At 46.6% G+C, this 18,895-nt stretch overlaps 2 protein-coding genes across 3 annotated transcripts in view; one reads left to right on the forward strand and one right to left on the reverse strand.

Annotated features, from left to right (window-relative positions):
* The window catches only part of TRAPPC12 (trafficking protein particle complex subunit 12), a 385,261-nt gene that overhangs the window by 74,599 nt on the left and 291,767 nt on the right, over positions 1–18,895 (reverse strand). The gene's annotated exons all lie outside the window — the stretch shown is intronic.
* EIPR1 (EARP complex and GARP complex interacting protein 1) overlaps positions 1–18,895 on the forward strand; it is a 121,474-nt gene that overhangs the window by 673 nt on the left and 101,906 nt on the right. The window contains exon 2 of the mRNA XM_069494059.1: positions 11,545–11,628. Coding sequence (XP_069350160.1) covers positions 11,545–11,628 — 84 coding nt within the window. The remainder of the gene's footprint in view (positions 1–11,544; positions 11,629–18,895) is intronic.

Genomic DNA, 18,895 nt, shown 5'->3' on the forward strand with positions numbered 1-18,895 from the left:
GGTAGATTTATCAAAGCTTAGAAATTAACCTTGGTATAATAAAATAAGTCAAAGACTTTATTTGGGTTTACCTGTTTTTTCACTAGTGTACTATTTCTTTATCATCCTGTATTCTCTAGTGCCTAATCACTGTGACTAGCACATAGCAGGTGCTCAACAAATGATTACGAACTCAATCAGCTCCCACAGCATAAGCAATGCACATGGCAGTTTTGGACAGCAAGAAAGCTGGTGTGGGCAGAGTGAATGAGTGGGAGGAATGAGGTAGGAGATGAGATGGGAGGGTAGATAGGTGAGAATTGTGCAGGGGCTGTTAGAGCCCTGTACTCGTTTTCCTCTATTCAAGTAGCTTTTGAGAATCTGTTACGACGCGTAAGGCACTGAGGGATAGATAAAAAACACAGTTCATTGCTATGGAAAGTACCTGATACATAATTGGATGCAGCAATATGTGTTAAAGATGTAAATGATATCTGCTTTCCTTTTTTTTTTTTTTTTTTTTTTTGGAGACTCTGTTGCTCTGGATAGAGTGCAGTGGTGTATCATCATAGCTCACTGCAGCCTCAAACTCCTGGGCTCAAGCAATCCTCCTGCCTCAGCCTCCCGAGTAGCTGGGACTACAGGCACGCAACACCACGCCTGGCTAATTTTTTCTATTTTTAGTAGAGATGGAGTCTCGGTTTTCTCAGGCTGGTCTCGAACTCCTGACCTCAAGCCTCCCAAAGTACTAGGATTACAGGTGTGAGCCACCATGCCTGGCTGATACCTGCTTTCAAGTAGGTTACAGAGAGAGAGGCAGCACTGTTAGTTACTAAAAGCATGGATGCCACCTGGACTCCTAAGATTTAAATCCTGGCTCCAGCACTTACTATGTAATCATAAGCCTCAGTTTTCTTGCCAATAAAATGGGAAAATAAGCATCTACCCCCACCCTTGTGGCTGTTATGAAAATTCAGTGAGTTAATACATGTAGTTGAATCACTTGGAACAATGCCTGGCATACAGTGTGTTCAATAAATGTTGTTCTAATCATCATAATCAGACAAAATTCTTACAAATAAATACCATACAAGGCTGTAACTAAGTGTCATATGGGTAATAAACTGTGTTACAGGGGTTGACTGGTGGCTATGTCACATTCACGAGAGTGACGGCTAAACTACCAGTTACTGAGCACTGAGCTATGTCAGATACTCCACGTTGCACTGAACAGCTATTTCATTTAATTCTTACGGCAATCATTTTTGGTAGATGTTTTTATTCCTGCTGTATAGATGAAGAAACTGAGGCTGAGAGAGAACAGTTAGCTGTCCAAGGCTACTTAGCTAGTAAATGATACACTTGGGATTCTGACCTAGTTAAACTTTAAAACCAAGCTGACTTCAAAGCCTCTTGACCATTAAGTTCTATGCTTTCTCCTTAACTAGGTACACATGGGGCTACATAGGGTGGGACCATATGGGTAGATATAAGGTTCCATAATCTTTTACTACCTAATGTAGTACAGTTATTTCTGCCAATGCTACTTAATAACATATTGATCTCACTCAGAAATCTCCCAGATAACTCAGAGGTTTTGATCTCCAGTATTGGATCTTTGAGATTAACTTAAATGTTATTTCCTGAGATTTGAAAAACTAAGAGAATCGATCCTCTTAAGGGAGTCAAATTTTTATTGGAATTTCTTCATCTTAAAAGAAGTAGCTGATTTTTGCACTTATTAGACAGTTCCATGGGCCATGACTCTTTTGAATTTGAAGAACCATCATTGCAGTAAGCATAAAAAGAACTGAAAGTGATAGTAGTGTTTTGGTCATCAGTGACGTTCACATCACATGGAGAACAGTTTACATCAAAAGCTGGAGAGCTGATATTGACCACTGACTGAAGGGAAAGAGGCTTGAGAGGTAAAGTCAAGGTACCACAACTGCAAATAAAAGGCAGATGACCAACACAAAGGGTCATTCATTTAGAAAAGTGCTGAGCAGATTAGTGGTAATTGTTTTGAATTTTTTATAGTATAAATGAAATTTCAGGTGCTTTTACACACTTTTAGTATACTGGTCAGTAGCAGTTTTCTAAATATGAGTTTAATGAATAGTTCTCAGTTAACAGTAGTTTTTTTCTGACTATCTCAAAGTCTATACAAACAGGTTGATTTCTTTCCTGCAATCTTATTTCTTTGAACTTCTGACATTAAGAGACCTTCAGCTGTGTGGGTCACATCTCCACATGGTAAACATGAGAGCGATGGGAGGAGTGAGCCTGTAGCCAGTGGTGGCTGTGCCAACGTGTAAGTTGCCGGGGGCAGGCTTGGTGGGATTCACGATGGCCCAGCATAGCCAGCAGGTACTGCAGGTGTGGACGGAGTTGTGGGGAACATCTGTCAGCTCCCGTTTGAGTCCAGTGCTGCCCCAGTGAGCTGGGCCAGACCAGAAAGGGTGGTCAAAGTTGGAGGGTGGGTGACAGAGACGACTTTGGCTCATTTCAAGTCTCTTTCCCCTGGGTTTACCACCAACATCACTAAGCAAGCAGAGCCAAGGCCGTAAGCCACACGAAGATATGAGTGCTCCCTTTGCGTTCTGGGAGGTTCTCCTGAAGTCCTGAGGTCAGTGCAGCCAGGTCAGAAGGGTGAAAAGAATGTGGACTTGTTGCCTTTTGTGCCGTCGGGCTGAGGGATGGATGGGCCAGGCCATCACTCAAGGGTCTGCTCGCTGCCAAGTAAGGAAACCCCTTTGCCATCACGCCTACCCTGGAGGGTCTGCAGATTTTTACCTTTTCAGAGTTTTGAAGTCAAAGATGGAGATTAAATTTTTCAAATGCTTTTTTACATCCATGGAACTGATCATTTGGTTGTATGATTTTTCTGTTTTGATCTCTTTTGTCAGTCACATTAATAGCTCTCTAAACATTGGACCCCCAGTGCATGTTTGGAAAGAATTCCACCGAATCGTGGAAGGGTGCTCCGCCGGATTCGGTTTACTTAGCGTTTTCTCATTAATGTTTGTAAGTAATTTTCTGTGTATTTTCTTGGTTGAGTTTTGCTTCACTGCTATGCTGGCTTCATGAAAAGCACTTGGAGTTTTCCTTCTGTTTCTGTGTTTGAAACAGCTGAAGTGGTGTTGGTGTTGCCTGTTTCTGTGGCTTCATGTTCTTATACTGCTGACCTTTTGGTTCATGGCAACTCAGATTTCTTGTGTTTCTTTTGAAATCGGTATTGGTAACTTATATTTTCCTGGAAAATGCATTCATTTTTCAGTTGAGAAATATTTATTTATTGCCTGCAATATGCCAGGCACTATTCTACGCACCTGGAAACCAACAGAGAAGGAAGAAGACAAAATCCCAGCCCTTGTGGGTTTGCACATCCAAGGTGCAGGGCGTTCCTGTGGCGCAGTGGAGCATCTGGGAATGCAGGTAGTCTTTTGGTTTGGTCCTTTTTTTGGTTTGTTTTTTTAACTTTATCAGTTAGGTGCTTTATTTATTTGTTTTCATTCTTTTTTTATCAATACAGCCATTTTCGACCCATGGATTTTCTTCTGAACGCTGACTTCTTGATTTTATTGTTTCCTGGATATCTTGCAGTTTTGAATTTGATTTCTTTTGTGATGAGAAATTTGTTTAAGAGATCTTTCTGAACTCTGTCCCCTTTCCCTGCTGTGTTTTGGGGGCGTCTGTCTGTGGGTCCTTCCCAGTGCAGACTTCCTTCTTGTGCTCATTCTGTTTCTTATTTCCATGCGCTCTGTCAGCTCATGTTCAGTCCTCTCGAGTTGTCTTGCCATATCTTCTCTGATCTCTACTTTGAATTTTTTCTTTTTTCATTTTTGTTAAAACAATTTTTTATTGATGTATAATGGATGTATATAATTTCAGGGTACATATGATAACTTAATACATTCATATAATTTTTAACAATCAAATCAGTGTACTTGGGTTATCCATCACCTTCCATATTTGTCTTTTCTTTGTGCCAGAAACATTCAAATTATTCTCTTCTAGCTATTTTGAAATGTACAATAGAGTATTGTAAACTATAGATCTGTCGAACACCAAATCTTATTTCTTCTGTCTGATGGTGTCTTTGTACTCATTAATCAACTTCTCTTTATTCCCCCCTTCCCAGCCTCTGGTAACCAACCGCCAATCTACTTTCTATCACCATGAGGTCCGCTTTTTTAGCTCCTACATAAGAATGAGAACATGTGATATTTGTCTTTCTGTGCTTGGATTATTTCACTTAACATTATAACCTCCAGTTCCATCCACATTGCTGCAAGTGACAGGATTTCATTCTTTTTTGTAATAATACTCCGTTGTGTATATATACCTTATTTTCTTTGTCCATTCATTGGTTGATGAGCACTTAGGCTGATTCCATATTCTGGCTATTGTGATTAATGCTGCAATGACCATGGGGGTGCAGATACTGTTTCCAATATGCTGATTTCCTTTCCTTTGGATATACATCCAGCAGTGGGATTGCTGGGTCACATGGGAGTTCTGTTTTTAGTTTTTTGAGGAGGCTCCGTCCTGTTCTCCATAGTGGTTGCACTAATTTACATTCCCACCAACAGTGTACGAAGGCTCCCCTTTCTCCACATCCTCTCCAGCATTCGTTATTGCCTGTCTTTTTGATAAAAGCCATTTTAATTGGGGTGAGATGCTATCTTATTGTGGCTTTGATTTGCATTCCCTGTTGATTAGTGATGTTCAGCACCTTTGCATAGACCTGTTGGCCATTTGTATATCTTCTTTTGAGAAATGTCTATTCAGATCTGTTGCCCATTTTTAATCGTATTACTTGATGTTTTTTGTGGGTGAGTTGCTTGAGCTCCCCCCATACTCTGGTTATTAATCCCTTGTCAGAGGGATAGTTTGCACGTATTTTCTCCCACTCTGTGAGTCTTTTTCCTTTCTGTTCTTTTCTTCTTTTTCCTTTTTTTTTTTTAGAGAGATGATTGCTCTATTAATTTTTATGAATTTATGTTCATATGTTTGTTCACAATTTTTAGCTATTCTGTGGCAACGTTTTCTGGTTTGTGTTTTCCATCTTCTGATGTCTTTTCTGTTTGTCTTCCCTTCCTCTCTCCTTGTCGTGCCTTTGCCTAGCACTCGTGCTAGTTCCTTTTGATCCTTGCTCTTTTAGTGGCGAGTCCTTCCTGGTCTGGCTCCCTGCAGGCTCTATCCATGGAGTCGGGCCAGGCCCACGTCGCAGGCTGGCAGGGATGCTGTGGCACGGGCTGTTTGTGAGGAATTCTTTTAGCTGTCACCTGTTGCAAGCCAGAGGAGATTGGTCAGTGCAGGCGGCCCACAATGCAGTGCCTGTGTCCTGGACTCTGCTTCCCCAGAAGGTACTGGTGGCCCTGTCTGCCCCGCTTCACTCCCACCACATGGTGTGTGGGACGCGCCTGCCACCGGCCTGCGCACCTGCTTCTGTGGTCCCATCCGGGGGCTCCGGCCTTGCCCCTTAAGGTCAGTCCGCGGAGCTGCTCCTGGGGCTTGTCTGGGGCTTGTCTGGGATGTGCTGCCTCCAGCGTCTTCTCTTGTTTCTGACCTTCGTGGCCTCTGCTGTCTGTCTTCAGGTGCTGTGCTTTTGCATCATGGGTGTTTACGAGTTTCACTGCAAACAGAGTTTCCATTTCTGTTTTTCATTCTCCTTGCTTTTTTGTGATTTCCCAGTTTGAGAGGAGAGAAATGGAGTCTTTAGCCCATTGTTTGAAAACCTAAGGTCCAGATTTGATTTGGTAAAGTAGCTCTTGTAGCAAGGTTGAGGAGGAACTTGTGTCAGGAAAACTGGCTACGAGGCTGTTAAAATGTAATTTAAGCAGGGAATGAGGGAGGAGGGGGCGCGAGACTGGAAAGGGGCCGTGCGGGAGTGAGGACCCAGGTGAGGACTGGAGGTGTGGAGTGGGGGTGTAGCAGGAGGTCTGGGGAGGCTGGCAGGGCTGCTGTAGGGGTGCCTGTGGGTACCTAGTGCAGAGCTGGCTCACAGTGGCTTAGCGAGGGTCTGGCCATGAGAGTCCCATTTGGAAATCATCGGCCTATCAATGATGATCATGCTTGGGGGAAAGTGAGCCGCCTACGAGGAGGGCGTGGACTGAGAGAGGTTGGCATGCAGCCGGGGCCAGCAATGCAGGGTGCAGAGGGAAGGGGGTGGGAGCTGATGGGAGGGCCCCTGGTAGGGCGTCTGGGGGCTTGAGCAGGGTGGGGGCCAGAGGTGGCTCTGAGATCTGGCAACTGGGTGACACCGGTGGCCAGAGCGGAGGCCAGGCCTTCGAGAGGTGAGGAGCTCCTGGCAGCTGGAGGGCATTCCCTGTGTTCTCGCGCCATCGTCTGTCTGGCTGTGAATGGAGGAATGGAGGTGTGGCGTCACCAAGGGAGAGAGAGTCAGGGGTAAGGGGAGATGTGAGCTGTTTTCCGTAAGGGGCAGAAGCCAGAGCAGGGAGAGGTGAAAGAGCAGAGAGCTGTGGGGAGGTGTGGGGTGACCTCTGTTGGTGAAAATCAGGGGGCTGGGGTTGCCCCAAGGGCTTGAGAGGAGACGATACACAGCCTGTGCCGCAGGCCGTGCAGAGGGAGTGGTGCCGTGACCGCACGGTCCTTGGCCCCGGGGAAAGGCCGGGGCTTCCCTTTGGCCTTGCAGGGGTGAATGAGTGAATATGTGACTGTGAGGGGTGGAGCCTGGGGGCTCCTCGAAACAGTGTCGCTACCTCAGTTCTCCCTGGGTAACTCAGAGGTTTTGTTTTCCTTTGATGCACTCCCAACCTTTGACTGCTTTTTCCTTTTGGGTGGGGGAGGTGAGACACGGATATTTAGGTAGCACAGAATGAAAAGTCGGGATGTCCCCCTTTTTCTTTTACTTTTTTCCCTCCCTTCCCCGCCCTCTGACCTGCCCTCCTGGCGCTGTGGGAGCAGAGCCTCGTGAGCGGTCCTTTCCGGAGGGAGGCGCCTGCGGCAGGAGGGAGGCCGGCTGCCCTGCCCTGGGTCTCCACTGCTAAAGCGAAGTCCCCTCCACCCGCCCCCCCCCCAGCCCCCGTGGCTTCCTGAGTGCTGCTGTGCGTGGGGAGATCAGGTGAAGAACGGTAACGGGCACGGCTTGCTACCTGGTATTGCTTAGTCCGGTGAGCAAGTGCATGTGATTGTGACTTTCCAAGGACGCCGTGTGCTCAGCCCACACCTGTGGGTTCTGGTACTTAGGGCTCCTGTAATGTCCCGACATTCCTGATGATTCTCTCCTGCTGTGGTCTCAGCCCCTCCGCATGTCCCGGCGCTCTGGCTGGTTGGGTTCACTTCATGGGGCTGACAGACTAGAAACAGGGCTCTGTTAGGAGAGTTCCTTGGCCCGTCTTCACGAGAACGGGGAGAACACATGGCATTTCTGTTCTGACTGTGGCCACATGTGTCACTTGTGTTGCCAGTGACCCTGCTTCACGGTGAGGGAAGGATGACTGGGCTTCACCAGGGAGTCTGGGTTCTTCCTCCTCGGCAGCTGCAGGTGACAGAGGCTGCGTCACTGCACTTCTCTGGTCCTCAGATGTTTTATCTACGAAGTGGGGATGTTGCCGTCCATCCTGTCTACCTCGCTGAATTATGGGATGAACCAAGACAAAGCAGGTGGAAACGCTTTGTCACCTATTATACTATACAATTTGATACTATGATAGAGTCATTGGAACACCTATGAAACTATCACACTGCTAGACTTGGGGAGGTCATTTTATCATTGCTTTAATCAAAGAAGCAGAATTACAGACATGGATACATGTCTATAGGTCTTTCACCAGAATGGCCAGAATTAAATAATTTTTGGAAAGCTCTTGAATTAAACTTTTATGAGATTTCACTGTGATTTTTAAAGATACATTTTAGATTTGTCTATACAAATGATTTCCCTCTTCCATTTTTAAAAAAAGAAGTGTCTTTTCTTGTGTGAGCTTGAACAAGATAGTTCCAAATTTGTCGTGCTTTTCTAAAACTGTGGCAGCTTTGAGCTCTCTGAAACAGATGATCTATTTAGGCTTTTTTCCTGCGTGCCTACCGTTATTCCTCTCCAGGTATGCCGTTCCTGGCTCTACAAATTGCTTTAGAATGAAGCAAATTGAATGCCGGTTCATTATCTTCACTCAAGTAGCTTCTGCATTCTTGAATTGCCCTTCTTTATTCAATATAATAGCTACTAATACAATCTGCTTATTTTTTCCTTCTATTTTATAGTGATGGCATTTAATCCTGCCTGTGTCTAATGTTGCGCTCGTGGGTGCATATTGATAAATGCTAATTTGCTGCTATTATGGTCTGTTCCAGTGTTTTTGATACTTAATCACATCTCATCTTGTCTTTCCGTCTTTGAGGCTCTGTCTCCTCTCTCCTCACGCGAGGCCACGTTTGCCGAGGGCAGAGATGACGCCTCTCGCTCTTGGGTGCCCCCAGAGCACCTACCACGGTGGGCACTCCCTCGAAGCGCGGCCAAGTCCTGTAACGCAAAGTATCATTTCCTTTCAGATAGGTCCTCTCCTGGGTCCCATTTGGGGGGACTTTCAGGCCTTTGTCATCTGGGTGACAGCATGTTCCTGTGTTTGAAGGTCTTCATGTCCTGTCCGAAGACGGGCCTGACCCTGCGTCTCCGCTGTCCTGGCTCACCTTGGAGTGGCCGGCCCGTGTCTCAGGAGTGGCCGGCCCCCTCCCGCAGGTCCTGTCTTTGTAAGCCAGAGGTTTCAGTTGGGTGAAGTTCCGAGGCTCCATGAACTTGCCGGTACCATATACACAATTTTATGTATTGTGTATGCACATTTTTGGCAGAAGGCCTATAGATTCACAAAGAATTCAGCGTTTCACAAAGAGGTCTAAGGCTCCAAAAATTGTTCAGCCGAGTTTGCAGAAGAGGGTGGAGGAGTACTGACGGTGGGAACCTTAAAGCTGCTTTGAATAGTTGAATTGGCTCAAATAGATTTTTTTTTCTTTAAATGTCCAATAAATGTGAATACTGCTCTAGACATACATTTTCTTGGTTTTATTGAAATGTATTTTAGTGGTTGATGTTTCTGCGCTGCGGACTATTTTGGGAAGGGTGGGAACATATATAGCGTGGTTTCGTTTTCTAAGAATAGGTCATGAAATTGTTATCCTGAACATTTTCTCAGTGGACACCCAAGAGATCTGATTGTTTTGCTCCAGCTGTGGAAACCAAGTCAAAATGAGATAGACCAAGCGGTCAGGACAACTGTTAAACTGTTTCTCTTACCCTGTTTTGAAACGGGAGAATCAAGAAATTGGGGACAATGTGTAGGAACTGACGTGATGGTTGAAGAAGTAGGTGTGTTTCTAGGTCCGCGTGGGTAGAGGCAGCCGTAACAAGTTACTGCAAACTGAGTGGCTCACAACAACATAATTTGATTATTTTACAGTTCTGTAGGTGAGAGGCCCAACAGGGGTCTCACCAGACTAAAATCAGGGCATCAGTAAGTCTTTCCTACTTCTTGGAGGCTGTAGGGGAGAATCGGTGTCTTCGTCTTTCTTGACTTCTAGAAGCATCCACATTCCCTGGCTTGTGTCTTCCTTTGCGCATCTGCAAAGCCAGCAGTGGCTGCAGAGTCCTCCTCGGCCACCACCTGTCTGATTCTCTCCTCTGTCTTCACGTCTCTCTCTGACGGGGGCTTGGAAAGGTTTTCTGTGTTCAAGGACCCATGTGATCAAGTAATCCAGGATAATCTCCTCAGCTCAAGGTCCTTAATTTTACTACATCTGCACAGTCCCTCTGCCATATAAATGAACATATCCGCAGGTTCTGGGGCTAGAAAGTGGGCGTTTTGGGTGGGCCATTATGATGTCTACCTCAGGGACTTGGTCTAGGTACTAAAACAGAGCTGGGTTTGAATTTATAAGCCTGAAGTATGAGCCACGGCTCTAATAACTAGTTGTTTAATCTTTTCCCCTCTAAGCCTCAGATTCATCACCTGAAATTCTTAATTTTGTCTGTTAATTATTGAGCACATTAAGTATAGTTACTGTAATTTATGCTGTCAGATACTGCCTAGACTTCTCTTTCAGGAAATCCAGCAGCTTCTGAGACTGCTGGAGGGCGACAGCTCTCAGCTGGGTCTTGCGCCAGGATTGCCCTCAGCCGAGCAGAGTCCCTGTGCCCACGCCACATGCCGTCCCCAGGGGCAGCCTGCATCCAGTGGTGACCCATGGGGGTGGGGGTTAGGAGGCCTGGCCATCTGGCCTCAACTCGGAAGGGCTGTCCAGCTGCGGAGCCCCCGTTGGGCTGGCAGAGGTTGAGGTGCAGTGCAGTCGGACTCCCCCCTGCCCCACCCCACTTCCCTCACCCTCGTGTGGGAGAGCTCCCAGGAGCACTCGCCAGGAAGTCTCCTCTACGCACATCTTGGAGCTTGCAGGGGCGGGGAACCTGCGGCCTTGGGGCCACATGTGGCCTTCTGGATCCTTGAGTGTGGCCTTCTGACTGAATCCAAATTTTACAGAACAAAGCCTTTTAACAAAGGATTAACTTAGAGCTTGTTTCCCAGGGCACCTGATTATTTGGATCCTTTGCAGGTCTTTTTTTGTTGGTGGTTGTTTCTTCTGGTTTTTGGTCATATGGTTTTGTCTTACTGTATGACTGGCTGTTTTTGATTAAACGTTAGACATTATATGTGCAAGACTTGAGAAACTTTGGATGTTTGCCTTCCTCTGGAGGACTGACTTCTTCTGGCAGGAGGCTGCTGGCCTAGGAGCACTGGGCTGCTCAGATCACTTTATTTCTTTATTTCTTTTTGTATTTTTTGTCTCCCCCTCCCATTTTCTTGGCTCACTTTGAATCCCATGGGGGACTGAGATGATTTGGAGCTGTAGTCTGTGCAGGCTGATCTAGTTCACCTACTCCTGGGCTGTAAGCCTGTGGCGTTAGCCGAGCGCTTTATGAGCCCTGTGCTTTGGCTTTTGTGCCCAAAGATCCGAGAGTCTGCCAGAGCTCCTCAGCGTCAGCCTTTTAGCTGCAATCTCCAAAGTGACAAATGCCTCTAGGTAAAAAGTGGCCAGATTTTGGGCTGCTTCTCCAGGCTTCCCTCCTTTCCTGGATCTTGGCATTTCTTTGTTGCCTTGGTAGTTCTCCGAGGCCTTGAAACAGACTCACAGTATTTTGTTTAGTTTTTCCAGTTCTCTGCAGAAGAATTGGTTTAAACGCTCTACTTTGCTATTGCTGGAAGTTATTTTCTACTGTATTGTTGAAGTATAATTTGTTTAACCAATCTATTACTGTTAAAATAATGGTTTTGTTAAAAAAAAAGTAATTTAACCATTGCTATTTAAATAATTTACATCTTGTTGCTTAATTTTTGTGCCTATTTACAATTATTTCCATATATAAATTTGAAGTAGAACTGTTGTGTTAAAAGTGTACAAAAGTTTATGGCTTTTAATACATGTTTTTAAATTGCCTTCCAGACAGTGTACTAATTTGTACTTTATCAACAGTAGATGAATAAACTGCCTTTTTAATCTCTATTAAATCTAACTTCATAAATGTGTATGCCTTTTTCTTCCCTCCTGCAGGCACGTGCTTTAACACCTCAAACTGCAGAAACAGATGCCATTCGGTTTTTGGTTGGGACGCAGTCTCTTAAATATGATAATCAGGTAACTATTTTTGACAAATGTATACATGTTAATTACTAAGCCTATTCTTAGTTTTATAACCATTTTGCTCTTGATTTTTCAAGCAACATTTGAGAACAAAAATTAACGCCACACAAACAAAACAGAAGCTTTCATTGGATTTAAATGTATCTTTCAAATCAAAGAGTATTATCCAACTATATATAATGATCGAGTTCAATAACTTAAAACTTATTCTGTTGAGCATTACTTTTGTAGTTTTGTTTTGCTTTTGCTGTTACATTTGAGCCAACGGTTATCTTCAGGTGGTGGGAATACAGTAGCCCCCCTTATCTGCAGGGGTACATGCCAAGACACCCAGTGGATGCCTGAAAACTCGGAGAGCACTGAATCCTACATATGCTATGTTTTTTCTATGCATACATACCTATGATAAAGTTTAATTTATAAATTAGGCACAGCAAGAGATTAACAACCATAACTGCTAACAAAATAGAACAAATATAATATACTGTAAGGAAAGTTACGTGAATGGTGGTCTCTTTCTCTCTCTCTCAAAATATCTTAATTGTATATCTTGATATACTGATACATGTAAGATATACAGTCTTCTCTGGGCAGTGACGTGAGGTGCCACAGTGCCTACGTGGTGCGGTGGGGTGAGTGACGCAGGCTCTGAGGCGTGGTCTCGGGCGGCTGTCGACCTTCCCAGGGTGGAAGGAGGGTCGTCCGCTTCGGGCCATCCCGGATGGTCACGCGTGGTGACATTGGTGGTCGGATGTCAGGAACGGACGATGCCGATGACTAACGGGCAAGTAGCTTTATAGCCTGGATCCACCAGACAAGGGATGACTCACGTTCCTGGCTCAAGATGTCATCACGCTCCTCAGGTGTGCAGTTTAAAACTTAAGAATGCTATATTTCCAGAATTTTCCATTTAATATTTTTGGACTACATTTGACCACGGGTAACTGAGACCTCAGGAAGCAAAACCTCGAGGAAGAGAGGACTGCGGTTCTGGTTTCTATTGTGCGAGTTGTCAATCCTTGGACCTGGTGACAGAAATGTTTTCACATTAAATGAGAGATTTTTGTCCTTCTTAATGATCTGTCTTACACAGAAACTCAACTTTCTGAGGGTAAAAAAAGCTGTATATTTGATTTAAATTTTATGGTAACAAGTGTGTAAATGTTTGGTAGCCTTCTCTACACCCTCCCATCTGCCACGAGACTTGAGCGCTTTGCCTGCGGAACTGCCGTTTCTCTGCCCTCTCGTTCCCTACAAACCTGCTCATTCAGGCTCGTAGCCTCTGGCTGCAGTGAGAGTTTTTGAGTCGTGATTGAATTAAAGGAAATATGACTTCATATTTCCACACTTACCTACAGTTCTCTTTTGTCTGTGAACCCATATGATGGGTGTGAGAATGTGTTTTTGACATACTGGTTTTGTCTTTCTGGGAAAGGTGTGTGACGTTTTTGAGATATTCATCCATCCATCCACTCACCAAATGCTTGTTTAGTAAATTAACAGAACTATTTATTTATTTTTTGTTGTTTAAATTTTTGTCTACAGAAGGGGTCTCACTGTGTTGCCCAGGCTGGTCTTGAACTCCTGGCCTGGAGCAGTCCTCCCACCTTGGCCTCGCAACATGCTGGGATTTTAGGCATGAGCCACTGCACCCAGCCCCAGAACTCTTTAATTCTTCTCTTTAATGGGCAAATTACACAAAAGTTGAACAGATACATGTGCCCTGAGTTGAGTGTGCAATGAAATGGTGAAACTGACACGCACATACTCACAGTAGCATTAGTTTCACCATCGCACGGCATTTTCTGTGTCCCCGTGTTCCCCTCATCTCCTGGAGTTCCCTGGCCCCATCTCACGGTGTCCCCATCACCTCACGGCATCTCCTGTGTCCCCGTCGTGTCCCAGTGGTGTTTGTGTGGTTCTTTAGCAGCTGAGTGTTATGGATCCATCTGGAGCCAAGTGAGCAGGCGCTGTGCGGGCACGTGGCTTCGTGAAACAGGGCCCTGCCCCCTTCCCGGCCACAGGTGACTGAGCTGTGCTCCTGGGACAGGGGGTGGGTGAGTTAGCTGCAGGCTAGTCAGGGCTGTTCCCATTCTGATGCCTCAGTTGACAGACAGGTTTTATTGTCCCCATTTTTAAACAGATGAGAAAGCTGGCCGTAAGCAGTTACCTGGTTTTTAAGGGTGTGGAGCTGACATGTAGCAGAATTGAGGAAAAAAACACACATCTACTTCTCTCTCTTCCTCCCTTCCCTGTCATTGAAATCTGCAGATTAGCTATAAGGCATGTGCAGTAGCTATGCTCGTGTACCTGAAGCTTTAGTGTGCACTTTTGCTCAGAGACACATGTCAGCAGTGCACATGTGCTGTTGCTGTGCAGTGTCTCTGTATGAGATGAGATGTCCTGGGAATCAGGACAGCTCTGTCCCAGCCCCACGCTTGGGCCCCCTGGTGTCCAGCTGTGAACACTTGAACAGACGGGAGAGTGCCGGGGTGGGCCCAGGCTGGCTGTGGGCTGCAGCCCGTGCCACGCCTGTGACAGTAGACACTGAAGCCCTCCTGCCCCTGCCTCGCAGCTGGAGCTCTCGGGGCCTGTCCCGGGATTGCTGGATGGAAGGGTTGATGCCCCTGGCTTTGCCTCAGGCTGTCCCCTCCCGGGTGCTCATTAGCTCCCTGGAAAATGCCGGCACCTGCACCATCACTACTTAATTCAGCTGTGCTGTTCTGCTGACACTGTTAGGAAGGTCACAGCTGCTGACCTTTCTTTGTGGTGTGGACTTTTCATTCTGCACCCTCAGTGCTGTGCAGGGCTGTGCTGGAGCCATCTGTGGTGGGAGCAGGGATGAGGGTTTCTGGGCTCTTTCCCCTCTTTCTGGGGTTCGCCTTTCAAGGGGAAGGTGGAGCTTCTCCTGGAGGTGGGTGCCGTGGGCTGCACAGCAGGGAGGTGTGGTGCGGGGGATTGCAGACGGGTTCCTGTGCTAATGCACTGGGCCTTCTCCAGTTTGCCTCATCTTCCTAACACAGAGGAGGGACGCGTCCCAGTCCTCCTTCCGGAGACGTCTGGGTGTGCCAGGGTGACACAGAGGCCCAGGGTTTGCCCTCTTCTCACGCAGCCCCATGGTTAGGGTCCCCATCAGTGCAAAGGCTGATGGCGCTGCAGGGCGGTGACAGAACAGCTCCTTTCCCCCATAACTCTTAAAGTTTTTGGCCACAGTTGTATTGTTCTGTGTTTGTGTTCTGGTTAATGATGACTTCGTTCTTGTAGCCCCTCTTCCTGCACGCCCTGTCCAGGGCTGTGCTCAGAATCACCAGGGCGACTGGCAAAAATTCAGGCTCCCAGCCCCACTCCAGACTAACTAAACCTCCATTTCCACCCCCTCCCTCCCTCCCTTCCTCCCTCCCTCCCTCCCTCCCTCCTCCCTTCCTCCTTCCTCCTCCTCCTCCTCCTCCTCCTCCACTCACCCATCCCTTTCTTTAATGATAAAGGCCTTTGCTGCCCTGAGTAACTGGAGGGTCACCAGATGGCCTGGCCTCCTCCCTGGAGGCCGGGTCAGAGGCCCATGCCTGGTACAAGCACCCATCACTCTCATTTCTGGCCTGGCGGCCTCAGCATAGGCCTTGTCCCCACGGGCCTGTGTGTCGGTGCACGCCCAGGTGTCTGAGGACTTGGGGAGCTCTGCTGGGGCCCTTGCCCTCTCTCAGGTCAGCGAGGCTGAGATGCAGTATCTGAGGCGCTCCCTGGTGTTACCCTTTTCCTTACTCCTCTGAAGCATTGGCTTCTCTTGGGGCCGTCGGCATTCCTGCCGATCCACCTGGACGGTTCTTCAGCTGGAGTGGAATCTGTGATTCTTCTTCGAGGTTTCTGAGTCTTCACCTCTTCTACCTGCAGCTCGTGTCATCTGTTCTGTCTTTCCCTTGTCAGCCCCTCTTCTAGTTCCCCAGCTTGCAAGTAATTGCCATCTTTTCTCTCTCCTGTCTCGGTGACATACGCCTCTTGATATCGTAGGATTTACAACTGTTGAAGCAAGGGCCCAGAAAGGGTTAGTAACTTGCCTGAAGTAACACAGCCAGGAAGTGGCAGAATCCAAACTAGAACCCAGGTCTCTTGACCCCCAGATCACTTTTGTTTCATCATATCATGATGAAGATAAACAGACTGTAATAGAAAATGCATTTTCAGGATACTAACTTCAACTGAGTAAAGAAAATTGTCCATACAAGACCATAAAAATGACTTGCTTTATTCGAGCTGTCACCGCAGGTGGCATTCTGTGTTGTTCCTAAGGAACTGCACAGCGTGGCTTCAGTAACAGGCAGTGAGGCAGGGGAGCCTTCACGGTGAGGCTCCGAGACAGAGCACTTCTCTGCGAGCCCCGATGCTTCCAGAAAGGAGGGAGGGTTGATTACGTTCATCTTGGTGGGCTTCCTAATACATTTTATAACTCTTGCTGTAAATTTTCCTAGACGGTCAGCTATGGCCTTAGCCCAGCACTAGTAGATTCCACTTTAAAAATTTTAATGGTCCTTCACAATATGTGAGTTTGATCTTCACTGTAAGTGATTAAAACATTTTTAAAAATCAGATATGGCACGAGGAATTGAGGGTAGCATTTAGGCACAGCCACGGGATGCCCCGTCTTCCCCGACCTGCGAGCCCACCACCGTGGGTCTGTCTTTTCTGCTCCTCAGTCTTCTGCACTCGCCTTAGTTACGGCGCTTTCTGCATTGTGTTGCTTGTTTTTGCAGCTGGCCTAGAGCTACACGGATTTATCCAGCAAACATTTCTTTGTACCTCCGTGTGAGCGGGTTAGGGGTGGTGCCCTGTGGACGGGGTTGAGGTACGGGCCCTGTCCTTGTCACGCAGCCCACGGGCAGGTGGCGCCGGGCTGCAGAGCACGTGCGCCCAGCCCTGGCGCTGCTGTGTCCACGGAGTGAGCCGCGCACCTCACCTCTGCGGGCCTGTCTCTTCGCCTGTGAACTGTGGTCAATAATGATACAGGGCTATGTTAGGGTTAGAGGAGTGAGTGTATGTAAAATACTTGGCATGGTACCTGGTGACTGCAAACCTCGGCCGTTACTGTTTTCGTTATGATTTGCTTGTGGTGGTTGCTGTCTTCCCATCCTTTCCACATAGTCCGGGGAAATGTGCACCTGGCACCTGTCTGTAGACCTACTGTAAAGTTAAGGACTTGTGGAAAGATCTTAAGACCCCTCAGGCCTAGAAATGAAGGTGAAGGGCCATCGGCAGAGCGTACCAGGAGCGCGGGCTCCGCTGTCCCTGCTGCCGGGACGCGCTGTCCCCTGCGCTCGCTGGGTGGGAGGACGAGCAGAAGGGAGACGCGCTTGGATGGAGCAGCGGCGTCCGATTGGAAACTCAGGTCTTCGCAGGCAGGGGAACAGCTCGTGGGGAGTGGGGAGAAGGGAGGCGGGCCCAGACCAGCGAGATGGCCCCGAGACTGGCAGGCGCGGAGGAGCCTCGTGCCAGGCAGGGGCGGGACTTCCGGGAGGGACGCGCTGTCCTCAGGCTGGTGCACGTGGCCCAGATGCGCGCTCCTGCCGGGCGGTGCTCCTGCTCCCGCACCCGCCGAGCGTTTCAGAGATTTGCTGAAATAGTACATTTAAGTGCATTCTTTTTTCTAGTGTTAATGGATTTCCTGGTAAGTAGGAAATGTGTCAAATAATGAAGAGAAAAATTCCTGAACAACACAAAATTTTTTCAGAATTTGTATCTAACCTTTTAGTCTGTGTTCACATGCGACAGTTTTATTTAATCATTCATAGTCTGCTTTTAAAGTTTAATACTCTTATACCATTTTTGGTATTTATAATTGCCCTTAATCATAATTTTAGAGCTACATAATATTCCATGATGTACCTACCTTTTTCATTTATTCTTTGGGGCAGATTTCAAGAAAATCAGATTATTGTTTCAATTTCAACATTTATATAGTTCTCATTTACATATTATAGTAAACCTTCTAAAAGAATTATACAGATTACAACATATGCAGGTTTTACTAAAGCCTTTTTAGTATTGTTTGTCACTACTAAAAAAAACTGGCTAATATAATAAATATTATTGAATATTGGTATCACAGAATTCTTATTTTAAAAATTTTAAGTGATTGGTTATAATAAAGAATAAATTTTCCTCACCTACTTATTTTTTAAAATTTATTTTCTTTTCTTTTATATTTTTGAGACAGAGTCTCACTCTGCTGCCCACGCTGGAGTGCAGTGGTGTGATCAGAGCTCACTGCAGCCTCAAACTCCTGGGCTTAAGTGATCCTCCTGCCTCAGCCTCCTGAGTAGCTGGGACTACAGGTGTGAGCCACCACGCCTGGCCCTCACCTATTTGTTTGTTACTTGTTTTTACTCCAGTGGATTTCTGCTTACAAGGTGTAACTCACATATTAAAGTGCACGTATCCAAAGTATACAGCTTGATGCATTTTTACACACATGTGCACACATTCTCCCACAGCTGTGTACCATGTGCACCTGTGTCACCACCAAGGAGACCATCCCCCTCAGCCCAGCAGCCCCCTCAGGGTCTGGGCCGTGAGTGGCCAGCGTTCCCTCTCCAGATGGTTTTGGCCGTTCTTTACTTCATGTGACGAGATCATACAGTGTTGTTCCTGTGTCTGACTTTCTCCCTCAGCACTGTCCGTGTATGTGTTTGCTTTTCTCATGATTGTATTTCACTTTGTGAATCAACCACTATTTACCCATTCTATTGTTGACGGATATTTAGGCATGTTTACCATTTTTGACTATCATGAATAAATCTGCTGTGAGAATTCTTGCGCGTGTCTTTCTCTGGCATTAGATAAGTCTGTGCCCAGTAGTAGAATTGCTGGATCAGGCTGGGTGCTGTGACTCACACCATGTAATCCCAGCACTTTGGGAGGCTGAGGTGGGAGGATCGCTTGAGCCCAGGAGTTTGAGACCAGCTTGGGCAACATAGTGAGACCCCCTCTCTACCAAAAAATAAAAATGATTAGCCAAGTGTGGCACGCCTGTAGTTCCAGTGTCTACATGGGAGGCTGAGGCAGGTGGATCACCTGAGCCTGGGAGTTCAAGGCTGCAGTGAGCTATGATCACACCACTGCATTCTAGCCTGGGTGATAGAGCAGACTGAGACCCTGTCTCTAAAAAATAAAAAAAAAAAAAAAAGAATTGCCAGGTCAGAGGACATGTATGTGTATGTTTAGCTTTAGTGAGTTCTGAAGTTCTGCCAAATGTTTTTGTTAATAATTATTT

Source organism: Eulemur rufifrons, chromosome 19 (assembly GCF_041146395.1).
Source record: "Eulemur rufifrons isolate Redbay chromosome 19, OSU_ERuf_1, whole genome shotgun sequence".
Classification (NCBI taxonomy): Eukaryota; Metazoa; Chordata; class Mammalia; order Primates; family Lemuridae; genus Eulemur; species Eulemur rufifrons.